The sequence below is a fragment of the Arvicanthis niloticus genome, chromosome 3, assembly GCF_011762505.2.
Source record: "Arvicanthis niloticus isolate mArvNil1 chromosome 3, mArvNil1.pat.X, whole genome shotgun sequence".
In the NCBI taxonomy this organism is placed as follows: Eukaryota; Metazoa; Chordata; class Mammalia; order Rodentia; family Muridae; genus Arvicanthis; species Arvicanthis niloticus.
This window is the reverse complement of record NC_047660.1, coordinates 42532376-42548817: the sequence shown is the minus strand read 5'-3', so window position 1 is coordinate 42548817 and position 16442 is coordinate 42532376. Positions and strand designations below refer to the sequence as shown.

At 43.8% G+C, this 16442-nt stretch overlaps 1 protein-coding gene across 6 annotated transcripts in view; it reads left to right on the top strand.

The window, feature by feature from the left end:
- The window catches only part of Enox1 (ecto-NOX disulfide-thiol exchanger 1), a 547589-nt gene that overhangs the window by 476711 nt on the left and 54436 nt on the right, over window positions 1-16442 (top strand). For all 6 annotated transcript variants that reach the window (XM_034498830.2, XM_076930694.1, XM_076930695.1 and 3 more), the window contains exon 15: window positions 12927-13034. In XM_034498830.2, the coding sequence (XP_034354721.1) occupies window positions 12927-13034 (108 nt within the window). The remainder of the gene's footprint in view (window positions 1-12926; window positions 13035-16442) is intronic.

The following is a 16442-nucleotide window of genomic DNA, read 5'->3' as shown; positions in this document are numbered from 1 at the left end:
GCTCAGGAAGGGAAGACCAGCACTGCAATGAACCTGTTTTTTTCTCTTGACCTCCCATCCCCACCCCATACAGCCACCGTCCCTGTCTTAGGTCTGTCACCATCTCTCTATTCAAATGCAGGTGTCACTTAGGTGTTTAGTGAATGGGTCTCACTGATTAGCTTGGCCACTCTCACTGGAAACAGTGACAAAAACATGTTCCTCTTGTTAAAAAAAACGAAATGAGCACAAAGGAAGACAGATAAGGATTGGGAGAGGTTGCAATACAGTAGACATCAACAGAGCCGAATATTGATTATTTGAAAAATTAGTAAAACAGAAAAAATTGGCTAGTTAGAAATAAGAACTGGTAAATGATATTAAAAACACAAACAAGGTTAAACCCATAAACCCAACCGCATGAACATATGAAGGCAGCAAGGACACCTTTGGGACACATCTTACTTAAAACCCAGATGATGAGACTTGTAAATCAAGTCTCTTATCAATACTGAGTCAGATGAAGTTGAGTCTGGCTATCAAGTTAGCAGCCTAAGTTTTGTATTCGAGGAAGAGATACAGATGGCTTAACGGGGCAAGTTTTCCATACGTCCAAGAGCAAGTGCTGCTGGTCTCTTAGAACTCATGCAGAGAGAGGGGGCAGGAGGGAAGTGCTTCTCAACTAGTTTACAAAGCTAATGTGCTCCATGGGGCACAGAGAGATGTGTGAAGCCAGGAAGAGGGCATTCAAGCCAGTGCCCTTTATGAATATAGTTACAATCGCTATGTTTATTGAGGCCATTGTTGCTGCCAGTATTTCTCCTGTGTCTGTAGTTCAGCTAGAAGTGGTGGCACTCAGAGACAGAGATGGGAAGATCTAACATTTGAGGCCAGGCTAGGCTGTGTAGGGAGGCAAGGCCATCATGGCCTACACAGTAAGACCCCAGCTCATTAAAAGAAAGTAAACAACAACAACAATAATAGTTGAAATAAAAGAGAATCTACAGCTTAAAACAAGCAAATCTGGAATAGTTCAGAGGCTAACCAGCTGCAACAGGACAACCTGCCCCTCAGGAAAAAATGGCTTTTATCGCCTTTGCTCTCTCTTGGCCTGGGAGGAATGACCCAGAAGGAGGAACATGGAGACAGGGATCCATAGGGATCCATAGTTACTGTGAGACTTCTAAAGGGTACTATTCTAAGTTAGTCAGGTGTACTCAGATAACTGGGAAGGTTTAGGGAAATTAGAGGACTTCCTCTGCTTCTGCTTCTTGAAGAAGAGAAAACATGGCTATGTATTTAGGAAGTTTGTTCTGTAGCCACCTAAAGATTCCAACAACCAGATGTGTGTGTTGTTCTTCTGGGCCTGACTGAGCTACAGAGCAAGTTCAAAGCCGGCTTGGACAATTTTGAAACAAAACAAAACAAACAAAACAAAATAAAAAAACAAACAAAAACCTTGTCTCAAAATACAAAGTTAATAAAAGGCTAGAAAGACAGCTTGGAGTTAGAAAGCTTACATTGCATGTACAAGGCTGTAGATTTAATCCCCAGAACTAGGGGGTCATAGAGGGGTGAGTTCTCCCCCATACATGTGCCTACTCCAATGAAAAATCCTAGCATTGCACCAAAGAGGCCAGTGGGGGCAGTAACAGCCATTGCTGATGAGGTTAAGAATGAACTCTGCCTGGGTTGTCTATGAAAGTAGATGACACCCAAGATCACTTACCAAAGGTGCGGCCACAGGAGTTTGTCCTCTACTTACTCTGCAGGGTTTTCTCACTGGCCCCTCTCACCATGACTGCATTACAAACGCTACAAATAATGAACTTATCTCCTGGCCTTTGCAGTCCGTTGCAAGACCCATCTGTTCAATCAGGACTTCATTTGATTGAAGTGAATGGGCCAACCTGGCTCAAAAGCAGGTTAATATTGTAAATTTCTGTACATGTGTCCAGAGGTTAGGGTGATAACCAACTCGTATAACTCTAGGGGGAAAAAGTGATAAGAATAAATACACGCCAGCAAATTGGATTAGCATCTGCAGAAAAATCGCTAGTGCAGGCAAAGGAGAAAATAGCGCTATCCATTCCTACTTCAACAGGGCATTTGACACCCTCTTGTGTGAATTACATGAATGGTGTTAATTCATGCCGGGTAGGCTGTCTGTGTTTTGAAAATCAGCAGAAGGGAGACAACTAGCCGGAGTAGGGTAGGGGCAGACAACAGACCTTTCTGTCCAAGTATCAATCTGCAATCCCCAGTACCGCCCACTCATGTTTGTTAAAAGCTACTTGACCTGGCTGGGTCAAACACTGCCATTTTTACAAAGAGGATAATGACAGCATTTTATGGAACTCAGTACCTTTGGCCACTCAAGAAACCTTGCATTACTTAGGCGATGCTCCTTAGTCTCATAATGTCCCATTGGTAAATATTGTTTACTTAACTTCCAAAGAAAGTGAAAAACAGGAAACTGAGCTGACCCTGCAAAGTATAGCTTGGGGTGGGGGTGGGGGAACACATGAAGAAGAGAAAATAGGTTTCAAAGCCTTACCAACCATGTCTGTATCTCTGCTGCCTTTGCTCAGTATTGGAGAAATTAATTAGAATGTTACTTTTACAAAACTACCTCAGGACTCTTGAGGCAGTTTTGATGGTAGAATGACTAGAAGAGAAGGGGAGATCAGAGATGCAGAGTAGCCACTCAAGGCTGCACAGCACATTCCTCTGAAGTGCTAGTGTGTGGCTTATCTGCTCTTCTTCAACCCTAAGCTATATTTCTTTTCAGAATAATGTTGCCTCATAGGATTATGGGGTCTAATGACTAATAACCCCAATGGGTTACATGAATGCCAAAAATTATCTGTCTTTCCCACAAACTCCTCCCAAGGGCATATTCAAGTAAATGAAATGGTATTTAAAACCACATCAGATGAAACAGTTCCTACCAACTCCTAGCCAATGAACCAAGGTCACAATTTACCTCTCTTAGGGGACAGACTGCCCGGAGTAGGCAATATCTATGCACACTGGACTTACACCCTTTGCAAGCCTTCCACTCCCTAAATGGCATTGTTTTCTGTGCTAATCATTAAGTGAAATTGGTGATAGCAATGATGACGATGTATGGATACAAGCTTGACATTGTCTTAGAGTAAACCTCAGCTGTATTTATGTATTTATGTAAACATGAGATACAGCGCAACAAACAGAAAAACACAGCAACAGTTTTACGAACCTGCCAGCTTGAACTTTGACCCTCTCTGTAAATAAAAGCAGATTGCAATAAAAACCAAACAAATGCAAAAGCACCGTGAAAGCAACTACTAATTATGTCATGGATGCAACACACTCACTTGTCTTAGTTTCAAAGCAAACAATTCAAAAAGAACATGATACAATGTTCAAAATAGCAACATTTGATACAGATATTGCATAGGGGAACTAAAATGTGGACTTCCCATCAAAAACCAGACAGGATTTCATGGTTCTCTGTCCCACTTTTGAATTTTAAGCAAAGATCCTTGAAGTCGTCCTGTCCGATGGTTAGAGGTACTCAAGGTTTGTAGTAACCGCGCTATAGCCATTCATTTTGAGTCTATTGTTGAAATGCAAAGTGTATACAATACCAAAGCAAGAAGTGATTCTGAGTTTTAAAAAACTAAAAGGATGTGTGTTGGGATAGAGAAACTGGCTCAGCAGTGTAGAGTGCTTCTTGATCTTGGGAAGGACCTAGGTTCATTTCCCAGCACTCCCATGGTGGCTTACAACTACCTGTAACTCCAGTCCCAGGGATCTGCTGCCCTCTTCTGCAGGCTCCAGCACACGTGCCTTGCACATAAATTCAAGCAGGCCTCCAAACACATAAAACTGATAAATGAATCTTTTTAGAGATGTGTTCAGAAGAGTCTGTCTGTATGTGCCACTGTGAGCCTGTGTGTGAAGGTAAACTGGGAAGGGATGGAAAGATGGGCACATGGTGCTATGTAAATATCTCTGTGGAACAGAGGAAAAGACTCATCTAAAGACTGCACGTGTCTCATTAAATGTCTGCAGCACTGGGAACAATCCTTTAGCATTTAGATCAATAGATTTTTGTGGAGGAGGTTATCACTGGGTTTGCACAGATTTGCTGGCACACTATGGTAATGAATGGACCCTTGATAGGTTTAATCACTGCCTGAAAATTCAGTATCACTATGCCTAACTCCCACACCTCAGTCAAACAACTAGGAGGTGGGGGAGCCCCCACCTTCTCCTGCAAGCTTAGACCCTTAATATCTTGCATCTTGGTGGTTTCCTATCCTCCCTGTGGCTCTACAAGTCTTGAAATTTTGCTTTATTCAAAAGATTCTTGGATAACTCCCCCGCCTCCGCCAACACACAGACATACCTCTCTATAGCAGGAGAAACCCTATTTTATTAAAGGCCAATCCCAGAGAATTTGGACTGCTTCAGCTCAGAGATGCCATTTTCTGAAGGCTTTTCTCTCTTCTCCTGACCCAAACGCCTTGGAAGATCTCGCTCAGAATACACAAACATCCTTCAAGTCATGCCCTTTCTCAGACTTGGGGAACAGAATCTCTGCCAGCAGACTGCCTTTGGGGGAGACAAGTTGCTTTATGTTTCAGAACTCCAATGAAGACCTAAACCCAGTTTCTACTTTCTCACTAATATCCCCAGTGTTCCAGGCAGCCAGGGTACCAATAGGCTTGCCCGCAGGCTCATGGTCTTGATCTCTCAGGGGCCAGGTCTCCAGCAGGCCTGCACCTGGGGCCTTTCAGCTCTGGCATTAAGGTCTTAACATGGGGGTCAAAGAGTAGGACCATGCCCCAGGCATCCCTGGGCTTTAAATGAAGCCTGATCCCATCAAAAACAAGAGATCGCCTTTCTGCCTAGCAATGAGAATGGCATTTAAAATTCAATATCAGGAAAGATATTGACGAGATTAAGGGCCTGGAGGAATTGATTTATGAGGAAAGACCCAAGGAATTAAATATGTATAGCCTGGTGTAATAGGATATTAGCTCTGAACACAATTTCATTTCTAAGATCCAGGGCTCCTGTTATCAGTCATCTGAATGAGGAGTTCTCTCCAGGAGATGTTCCTCCCCCAGGGGTCACCCTGCCCTAGGCAGAGGAAGGGAGGTGCCAGGATTGATGCAAGGGCCACAGCTTGGTTTCCCCCTTATCCCAACATAAAATTGAAGTGCATTTTCATCCCCAGGTGGGAGCAGATGACATTTCCAGCTAGAATAGATCTTCAATAGTCTCACTGCCTCTTACAATGAGAAAATTCCAGCTAGTGCCATCTCTCCCTTGGCAGGTACGGGATGGTAAATGCCCACCCTTTCCTTGAGCCACGTTTCCCTCAGTCATCAGAAACAGCACTCCACATGCTTGCATTTAGGGATAGCCTTGTTCTCAGGTTGTGAGCATGCTCACTAGATTCCTACATCTCAACTTTCACTCCTAGCTGGAGACTGGCTCAGGATTTTCAGGCTTAGAGTAAAACAGGCACAGATGAACTGAGCTCTCAGCGCGGCCCCAAGTTGACATCTCTCAGCAGGCTTAGCATCCGGCAAGAATCAGAGCAGAATGAAGAGGTAGAAAGCATGAAGTACCCTGGAAGAAGTGTCTGGGTGAAATGTCACCCTAGCATGAAAGGGTTAAGGAGTGTGTGTCCTCATCTTAGAGCTATAGCAGGTCACCAAGCTGACAAAGTTGACCCCATGTGAAGTCATGTTGCAGGCCATAATAATTGAGGAAATCTGGTTGGAAGCAAAGCATATAGACACTGAAAGGCTGCAAGGATGCTCAAGGGTATTGCCATGGAGACCAGCCATTCAAAGTGCTAAAGCAGTGGACCATCCAGTCACACCCACCATGGCCTCGGGTGGAAATTCCTTCAGAAAATTTTTGGCCTCACTTCCTTAGGTGATAATCTACTGTCCTTCAAGGCATGTTCCAGTGATTGGAACATCTGCTGTATAGCAAATTCATGAAAATAGAAATGAATTAAACTGTTAAACCCAAGTCAAAATGACTGAACACGTTGAGTTTAAATTATGGTGTTCCATGGATTGAGAGATTCCGTGGTTAGGTTCTCCAGTGGAACAAGTAATTCAAACGACAGCCCCCAAGCCTGTTATTCTGACCTAGAATCTGATCACCCAAAAGTCCCAGGACTGTTTTGTAAAGTACATGGGCCATAGCCATTATTAAAGTATAAGGTATTGTCCTGTTGGTTACTATGCTTATATTAAGATCCTCATGACCCAGCACTTTGAAGACAGGGTCCCTGAATTTACTTTCCTTCTGTATCCTCCATATTATCCAGCCAAGTGGGAAGTTCAGAGTTGATTGAAGGAGTAGATATCAGACTGTTTTAGGACTGAATGTAGAGCTAATCCCTGGTTATAGGGAGCAAGGACAAGAGTGGGGTGGGGACTAGGAGAGCGAGTCAGTGGGTCAGTTACTATCATTAGAGCTCCAGCTAGAATCAAAGTGTCTCCAATTTAAATCAGCCTAAAGTTAGAAAGGATGGTCACTTCTGCCACCATGGAAGGCACAAAACCAACGTAGTATTTCAAGGTCATCTCCATCTGTGACATTCACCACCTCTGCCCCCCTGCTATACTCTAGGCTGCCAAAGAGCCCTGAGTTCTCGCCATTGCAAGTACCCATTGCCAGTGCAGTGGTGTTGGCCTATGTTATACAAGCCACATACCCTGTCATCTCCAGCTTCTGCAGAATCTGGCCTTATAGCATCTACTCACAATAGTCTCCCTCAGGGGTCTGCACCTAAGAGGGAATGATGAATGCCTAAGTTCAGGTCCTTACTAGGAGGATTGTTCTGATTTCCATTTAAAATTGATGGTGCACTATGGTTGCCAAGGTAGAAATTGCAGTCTGAGGTAAGAAAATTGAGCTCTGCAAGCCATTCCTCCCTCCTAGACAGTGCGACCCAGGGTGCATGGCATCCGTGAGCCTATGATTCTCCCATCTGTAAAAATGGAAATGTGACCTCACTTATTCTAGGGCTCCAAATAACATTCGAAATGCTCTTTGAATTTGTTAGAAGGGAAGACCCACTACACACCAAAGTCTTCATCTCCAAAGAGCATTACAGATGATCTTATTAAATCCATAGCCAGAAATATCAAGGCATGTCAGGTGCGGCATTTATTTACCTGCTTGTTGTCCGCTGGAGTGTTTCCACTTGATTGACATATGGATAATTGTCTAATTGGAACACACTCAGTTGTAACCACCCAAGAATGTAATAGTGCATCTGTTTAATGCCATACTCTCAAATGTTAAATTAAAATTATGCTGCAGTCAGCCAATCCAACCGGGGAGACACTTCTGATTAAGTTCTAGCTGCCTGTGAATGTCTGTAATTGAGGCACGCTGGTACTTAAAAATTCAAACTAGAAAGAATATTATACAGTCTCATAAATTTCAATGAAAAGGACCAGAAAAGCTAACTTAAATTGTCTAGTGGTGAAGTATCTGTTTTCATAGGGCGCCTCGTCAAATGGAGGATAGCAGTTTGAAGCACCACTGTTTTTAAATACATAAATATTAGATTCTCGAGTTTATACTTTGTAAGCCAAAGAAAGCATTAATTTTATAGAATGCACAGAATTAGAGTATCGGAAGTTTCTTTGGGGGTCGGGAGAGAGTGGACACGGGGGATAAATAACACAATTATAAATCCATTGATTGGAATTATTTAACCTTTTAGGAAATATTCCTCAGATTTTAAGGATAGCTAGAACTGCCAGAATAATGAATCAAATGTGTCAAATGGAGCCATAATTTTCCTCTGAATGTTTTTTTAAAATAACTCTATGCCTAGAACAATAAATTTTCCAGTGAGGGAGCTTCAAATAGGTTTTGTTCCTTCTCTTTTTTGGAATCAGAGTTTGATTACGTACAAGAAGGAAAACTAGAGCAAGCATCCATTCATTCATCTCTCCATCCATTCACTCATTTACTACCTACTATATATTATATAAGTAAACTTTTTAACTATTGCTGATGGAATTCATCTAGTTGGCATGTATATAAAATGTGACACAACAGCAAGTGCTTTGGAAACAGAGAAGGTAGATCAACTACTGTTGTTTGGGAGATTGAAAGACGTCTTCATGAAAAACCCAAGGTGTGCTACCCAGTCAACACTAGACTCATCTGAAAGGAGGGAACCTCAGCTAAGAAAATGTCTCCCTAAGATCAGGGTAGTTGGCGTTTTCTTAGTGATTGATGGGGGAAGGGCCAGCTCATTGTGGGTGGGGCCATCCCTGGGCCTGATAGTCCTTAGCTCTATAAGAAAGCAGACTGAGCAAGCCTTGGGGAACAAGTCAGTAAGCAGCACGCCTCAGTGGTCTTTGCATCAATCAGCTCCTGCCTCCAGGTTCTACCTGGTTAGAGTTCCTGTCCTGGCTTCCTTTAGAGATGGACTAAGGTGTAGAAGTGTGAACCTTATTTGGTTTCTTTACCTTTTCCTCTCCAAGCTGTTTGTGGTCGTGGTGTTTCAGCATAGCAACAGTAACCCTAAGTACGACACAGGGCTATTGTATCTAATTATGTTGATTGCCCTGGATTCACATTGTCATTTAGCCTGCGAGCCCTTAAATTCTTGTGGAGTTCAGGATGGATATTAGTGGGACAGGCAACATCCAGAGTAAAGCTGGTAGTATTGGCGACAACAAGGCATAGGTAAGAGAATAGGCAGGGCTATAAGGAAGACATCAGGAGAGGAGCAGAGAGGTGGTCAACAGGCAGAGCTTGTGTTAACAGGCACAGTTTGAAGCATAGCTAGTTAAGGAGCTAGTGCATACAGAGAGAAAGTAAGGGCCTAAAAGACCAACTTTATAAACAGCCAACACATGTAGTGTGCAAGCTAAAGCCACGGGCATACATAGTGTCACTGCAAAGAGCATGCTGGGAGAAGAAAAGAAACTGGTATAAGAACTGATAATGTCAGAACAATCAAAGTGGAGCAGTAGGGACTGGAACCACATTGTGGCCAGTGAGAGACACATGAGAACTGAAGGGAATAGTGACTCCCAGCCCCTGTTACTCGTTAGGATTATTATCTGTGTAGGGTTAGAAAAGTAATCAATGCCTGGGTGCCACCTCTAGTCATTTGGAGCTAACTGGGCTTCTGCGGATCCCCAAAAGCAGACAGTATTAGTATCCAGGGGAAACAGAAAACCGCCTGTCCTTGAGTGCTCTTTTTAAGAAATGTAAATAAAACTCAGAACTTGGCAAGCATCTGATGAGCTGCTCACAGTCATGGGGGAATAGAAAATGGGCACTTTGAAAACTGAAGAGTCATATCCTGAGTGGTCCAAGGACCTACCTGACTGGGACAGTGAGTGAATAAACAAAAGACAAACACAAGGACACAAAGAAAAGCTGGGATCACATGGGTGGATAGAGATACTGGAGCGCCCCCACTCAGAAGCTCCAGGGTGCTAATTATGTACAGTTGAACTGGCAAGGATGGATGGGAGGGGGGTCTGCTGCATACGGCTGAACAGGGAGTTCATATAAAACCTTTAGTTTTATATGAGGTCAAACAAGGAGGAGGGATTATTGTATACAGATGACCATGGAGCAGGCTCTGAAAGGGGGCAGTCTTCAGGCTGTAAACATCTAGGGGAAGAGTGGATGTTGTCTGAAACACTACCAGCAGCCACACAGGGATCCATGGAAGGCTTTCCCATCCCTCTGGGCCTCAGATGGAAGGCCTCACCAATACTGCTGTTCTGAGGCATTGGGGTCTTTGGCATGTCAGTGCCCACGGCAAACAGTACATACCCACTCAGACCTTTCCTCTCTCTCTACAATGAAGACTCTTTATGTCCTGTTACCTGAAAAAGGTGAGAAGCCCGACTGCTATTTTTCTTCATGTGGGGAGGGTAAGTGGTTCTGCACAGTAATCGTGTGGGTCGGCTTCTACATAGACCCTCTAAGCACGCCCATGCCCTTGAAGTACTGTGGCTAGAAGAGTGGCCTAAGGGAATTCTCCCAAGAGACAATAAGGGCCCACGTGCTGGTGTGTCCCACTTGAGGTCTTGTGTAGGCTGGGAGAGCAGGAGGTGCTGACTCTCCACTGGAAGAGCAGATTGTGTAGGCCGGGTCCATGTTCTCCGCAAAGGCAGCACAAAATGTTCCCCTGGTCCAGTCCTACAATGTTAATCGTGTTGAAAATATAGCAAATGATAAGAAACGTGGAAGTATTCCAGAAAAATACTTGCAAAACAACAGCAATATATGTGTTTCAGGAAAAAAAGAAGTTCAAATAAAAGTCTAGATGTTATAATCGTTAAAGCGATTGTAAGTAGGAAGACGGAGTAGGGATGAATGTAAGATCGTTGTTTAAAGAGAGAATTCAAAGGAAGATGAGAACAAATGGAAACTTAAATGTGAAGTAAGATTAGGGGAAGGGTGTGTGTGTGCACATGCATGCATGTGTGTGCGTGTGCGCGTTATTACCAGGCTTGCCATGTATTCGCTGTTAATAGTAACAACTAAGAGTTGAATCCAAGTATTTTCCCCAATCTTTAGTTTGCTTTTTGTCCTCATTACTAAGACAGTATGTTCATTACAGATACAGTACCAGGTTAACAAGCAGGACTTAGAGATCACAGACCGGCTCTTGCAGAGACGGTGTCCAGATCCCTTCCTGTGAATGTGGCCAGATGAACCAAAAGCTCTGTGTAACCTGGCCTCTCCAGCCAAGCTGTACATTTTTATGTACTCCCCTCTGTATCTAGGGTCTGCACAGCTTCACGTTCAGGGCTGTACACATAGATGACCACACTTGATATAATAAACCCTCCACTACTGGGCAGTGAGCAGATAAATGTCCCTTACCTTTGAAGACAATTTCCAGTTCATTTTGCTTTTTTGAATTAAAAATTGGATTTGAAATGGTTTTAAAATACTCCCTGTGTGTATGTCTGTCTGTGTGTGTCTGTGTGTTCATCTCTTCATTCTCAAGTGTACATGTGTATATGCCACACAGCAAGTGTGGAAGTTAAGAGGATAACCTTTGGTCTCTGTCTTTGCCTTCTACCTTGTTAGAGATGGGAGTCTCCTGCATCCCCAGTACATCCAACAAGCTAGCTGGCTGTCAGTTTTCTCAGATTTGCCTGTGTCTATCCCCCCCCCCCCCCCCCGCCTCACTTTAGAAGTCCTGGGATTCTAAATTCGAACCACTGAACCCAGGGGTATATGGTTTCTGAACATTTCTATTCAGGTCTTTTTACCCTAGATTTGTAATTTTCTAGTAAGTAAAAACATCTGATGTCACCTTCATCAGAATAGAAGGTAACCTCGGCCTGTCCTCTGGCCAGCATTGAATAGAGTGAGCGGGGCATAGCCCACTGCTGCTACTGCCTTTTACCTGCATCTCTGTACACCACAGGACCTGAAGGGCCCCCATGTCTCTGTGCTCTAGGCCACTGATACACAGCTCATGCTCGTGAGTTGTCAGAGGGAGCCACAGTCACACAATAGGAGGAACTGAACTGTGAGAGAAATCACTGTTTATATAGAGAAACCAAGGGAGATTTTAAAACCTATACACAGTTTCAAAATAGGCAATTGTACTAACAAGTCCAGAAGAAGGCATGGTGTGTGTGTGTGTGTGTGTGTGTGTGTGTGTGTGTGTGTGTGTACTGGGTAGGGAGTTATTTTTGTTTCTGTTTGTTTGGTTTAGTTTTTGTGAGCACTTCCCATACTCAGTTCCACTAAACCTGTGGTATTGAAGATTCAATGAAGTCTTTCCCAGTGGTGGCCATAAGCATGAGAAATCCAGTGTGGGGGGTACCTTGGATTCTGTGGTTAGCAACTGCTCTGTGACCTGATGCTGGAGTCAGTCCCTTCATATCCATTGAGAAGTATTAATTATGTGCCACAGGAGGAAAACACGCTCTTCTGTCTTCAAACTGGTCCTTTGTTGTCAAGAGGCTTTGGATAGATATCGCTGTTTCCAGGGCCTGATTTGCAGCTCTTGGATATATTCTCTAGCCTGCATGCATGGTAACCTCTGACAACCAGTGCAGGGCAGGCCTGGGCTTCGGGCAGACAAGCTAAGCCGCCTCCAGATGAGTTACAATTGACAGAGCAAGGAGGGCTCAAGTCTCACCAAATCCCTTCAGTGGCCCTGCCTGAAAATTGCGGTGTAGGCCGTAGCTTAGTGTTTTGACAGCTTATATCAGCAGTTTTCTCAGCTGATATATGTATTGCAGTTGGACTTCTGTCCTGCTGATCCAATAAAACATCTCCGTCATAACGGAGAAAGTAAAAAGAGCCTTTGTGGCTCCTGCCACTTGGGGAAATAGCTGCACAGGATGGCCATAAAGCTAGCTTCACTATAATGTGGAAATCAAGGAAATCTGAACAAGTTGGCTTTGTCTTAATTTTTAGCTTTTTTTTTTTTCAAGATTTATTTTTTAGGTATGTATGTGTGTATATCCAGATACTCATGGAAGCCAGAAAAAAAGGACTGGACTCCCTGGAACCAGAGTTAAACTGTTATCCACTGCCCTGTGGGTCTTTGGAACCAAATCTGGGTTTTAACTTCAGAAACATCTCTCCAGCCTTTTATGCTTCATCCGTTGGATTGTTTCATAAGCATGATTCCATGTATTTTTACAAATACTCATTGGACAGAGGAATATAATGGTGTCTTTACAAAGATCCCATGTCAGTATCATAAAACACCCTACTTATGTGTCCAAAACTGCAATGCTCCTTACCGTATGTGGGGAAACCTATCACAAAAGTTAACTGATGTTTGTATGAGGCCTCTGTGTTTAGAAACAAACAAAACCCTTGTTGTTTGGAGGCTACTGTGAACATCTGACATTCCACTGGCCTTTGGCCCCACCCCTCACACCAACTGTCCCTTGATTTCACAGCAGTTGCTGGCCATCCAGGAGGAACTGAACAACAAAAAGTCGGAATTGGAGCAGGCGAAGGAGGAACAGTCTCACACACAAGCATTGCTGAAAGTCCTCCAGGAGCAGGTACGTGAGCAAGAATCTGCTCTGATCTCTGAATTGGTTCAGACACTGCAGACACACACAGGCCAGTGAGTCACATACACAAACAGGGCTGAAGGAGGCCTGCGGGAGACTCAGCCTGCATTCGCTCCCAGCTCTCAGCAGTTCTGCTGTGTGGAATGTATAATGGCATTAGCCACCTCCCTGTTCTCACCCCTTGTATCTACTCTGATGATCTGAGCCCACCCAAGTTCCCTTACTGTTTCTTCCAGAAGACAAATGTTTTTTTTGATAACGTTTTAAACCACTGAAGCCACGTTTCAAAGTAAGCAGGTAGTTTCTCTTACGTCTAAGAGCAAGGGAAATGAGTTTAGCATAATCCACGATGCTCCTACAGACATGTGGATAAAAGGTGCTGATGGAGAGAGACATTAAAAACCTATCTTTCCTGTGCATCGGGCCACTTATCTGATCCTGGTGAGCCACAGACTTTTCGTTTGCAGTCTGGGAAGCCGATCACTTCATTCTGGCTCTGATACAGAAGCGGAGGCTGACGTTGATAAGTGCGTAGAAAAGTATTGTCTTACGGTAGGGGAAGATGGATCAGCGGAGTGAAGTCCAAGCTCTGCTGTCTCTCCTGGAGAAGCCTGGGTGCCCTGGACGTACTTTCCAGCCAATATGTGAGGAGTGCTAATTAGATATGTCAAGGGACCAAAGATGGGGATCCCAGCCTTTGTCCACCAAAATAGAGATTGTTTAAAAATTTCTATGCAGATATAGTTATGAGAACTTTATACCATATAAATACCTTCAAAGGAGATGTTTTGGTCAGCTGTGACTCAGTCACTTCATAATTGATGTGGAATTGTACAAATGTACTTAGTTACCTTCCAGGGAAAGTAGAAGCACCTTCTGAGGAGAAAGTGATGTTAGGTCGTTCAGAAACATTCATGGATGTGGCGGAAAATAACTATAACTATTAACAACACACAGAGACTGACTCTGCATCGGTTAGGATATGTTTGTTAGAGCTGAAAACTGAGGCTGATAGCATTCACAATGCCTCCTCCTGGGATGCCCACCACCCTCATCTCGACATTATTAAAGCAAAGTCCATATTTGCTCTGGACCACACAGACAGAGCTTTGTGACTGGGCTCTTTTCCTTGGTGGTTTGGGTTGTTCTGTTTTTGGAGATTATTGTTTCGTTGTTGTTTTGTGTTTTAGATAGCTTTCACTGGTTTGCTTGTCATGCATTTCTTATTTTTCTAGATGACTCAAATCCTGTATTCTGATTTAAGCTTTAAGCCCACTTATCAAAAGAGATGAATTGTGCAGAATATATTAGGAGAGGCTTGATGGTATGTGGTCTTAGGAAGCACAGGTGCTTGGGAAGCATCACATTTCACTCTCCATCACTTAAAAAAGAACACAGAACAACCAAAATTGCTAAAGACCTATAAAATATGACTGAGGAATAAAAGTGTTTTTTTCCATCCTCAGTGGTAATGTAAAATGAATGGCTTTTTTACACAAAGGCACCAAGAATACCTGAGCCCGAGGAGACCAGCGACACGCAGCAGCCAGATGCACCTGTATCATTGCTACTACTGAGCAGTTAGCCAGAAAACCCTTCCCCGGCCATCCCTACCAGCCATGCAGAAGGCAGTACACATGCAGTGGGTTGCCTCTGAGCAACACAGGCCCCTCCCACATACCCGAGCACAGCCTCATGAGTCATTCTCTGGATTTGTATAGAGTAACTCCAAGTGAGAAGATCTTTTTAGTTCCATCATAGATATAGCTTTCACAAACACCCACACGGACGTGAAAACATATGTCCACTCTGCATTTTGCTACCAAGAACAGCTGCCTCTGACTGGGAATCCTAATAAGTCTAGGTCTTGAGAGTAGATCCTCAGAGGCTTTGCTCATGCAGGAAGGGCAGGGTCGCTCTGTGCTCTTCAGTTCTGTTTCACAACTTTTGGGTTTCTAGGTCCACCAGTTCCACAGACTCCTGCCTTTCATCTCCTTGGCAGTGAGGAGATCATCCTATGCTTAGAGTATAGTTCATAACCCATGTCTCCCAGACCTGGGGAGATGTCCATCTCTAGCTGAGGGGGGTGGGAGGGGAGAACAACAGACCAAAGGCATGGAGAGTGGCTCTGCAAGCAAAGAGCAAGACCACGAGCCTTCATGGCAAGGAGAGGGCCTGCAGGAGTTCCCTGGGAGGAAGGGAAGTGAGAAGAGAGCAGCTATGGGGCACAATGTACACTGGGGAGACTGGAGCACATTTAACAGGGTAGGATATCACATCACCTATCATGTGTGTGCTGGTAAACATGTAAGGCACATTGGCCTCATGCAAATAGTTCTTTCCTTCTGCTGCAGAAGAACAAAACTTCCTAAGCTAATACACACATGTGCACACATGCATATGCACATGCTCAGAGAGAGAGATGCACACCCATACACAGAGACATGTGTACACACACACATAGACATATTTGCATGCACATACATGCCCCTCACAGGCATATCCATTCCCACACATTCAGAGACATGGACACACATGCATGCACACACAGAGACATGTGTACACAGGCACACATACAGACATGTGCACATGCACACACAGGTGCTCACATGCACGCAGACACGGGCACACACATACACAGAGACATGTATGTACACACACACACACACAAAGATACATTCATACCCAGGCAGACATGTGCACACATGCATACGCACACAGACAGGCATGTGAACACACACACACACACACACACACAGAGAGAGAGAGAGAGAGAGAGAGAGAGAGAGAGAGAGAGAGAGAGAGAGAGAGAGAGATGCGCACATGCACAGGTGGAATTACCAGACAGAGGGAGATGAGCAGCAAGGGGACTAAAAAGGAAGACAAGGAATTCCATAATAAGAAATTTTAAGCCCAGAAAGGATACTATTTACTATCCTTACTATTTACTGTTTACTATTCTTATACACTCTGATAGTGTTCCTATCACTGTGGCGTGGGTGTGTGCCTGTTCACACTTTCCTATATCTTGCATTACAGCCACACCCTTGCATATGTTAAACATACAACCACCAATAATACAGCCCTAAGAAAGAGGAAACAAGTTTTTGTTGGGCCTAATTAGGTTAATGTGGCAATGCGCCAAACCACTTAAGATCCATCATCAGCTACCTCACACTCAAATCCTCATGTCCCCATCCCTGTAGCAAAACCCCTCTCTTGGCATGGCTTTCTCACAAAAGTTGAGGATAACCTTAAAAAACCCGATTTTTAAAATTTCAGTATGTACAAATAGCCATAAAGAACCAATGTTTCTGAATAAAGCATGGCAGCATATACAACTTTATTTTCCTCCAGATTTTACTAAATTCTTCCCCATAGTAAACATTTTCCATT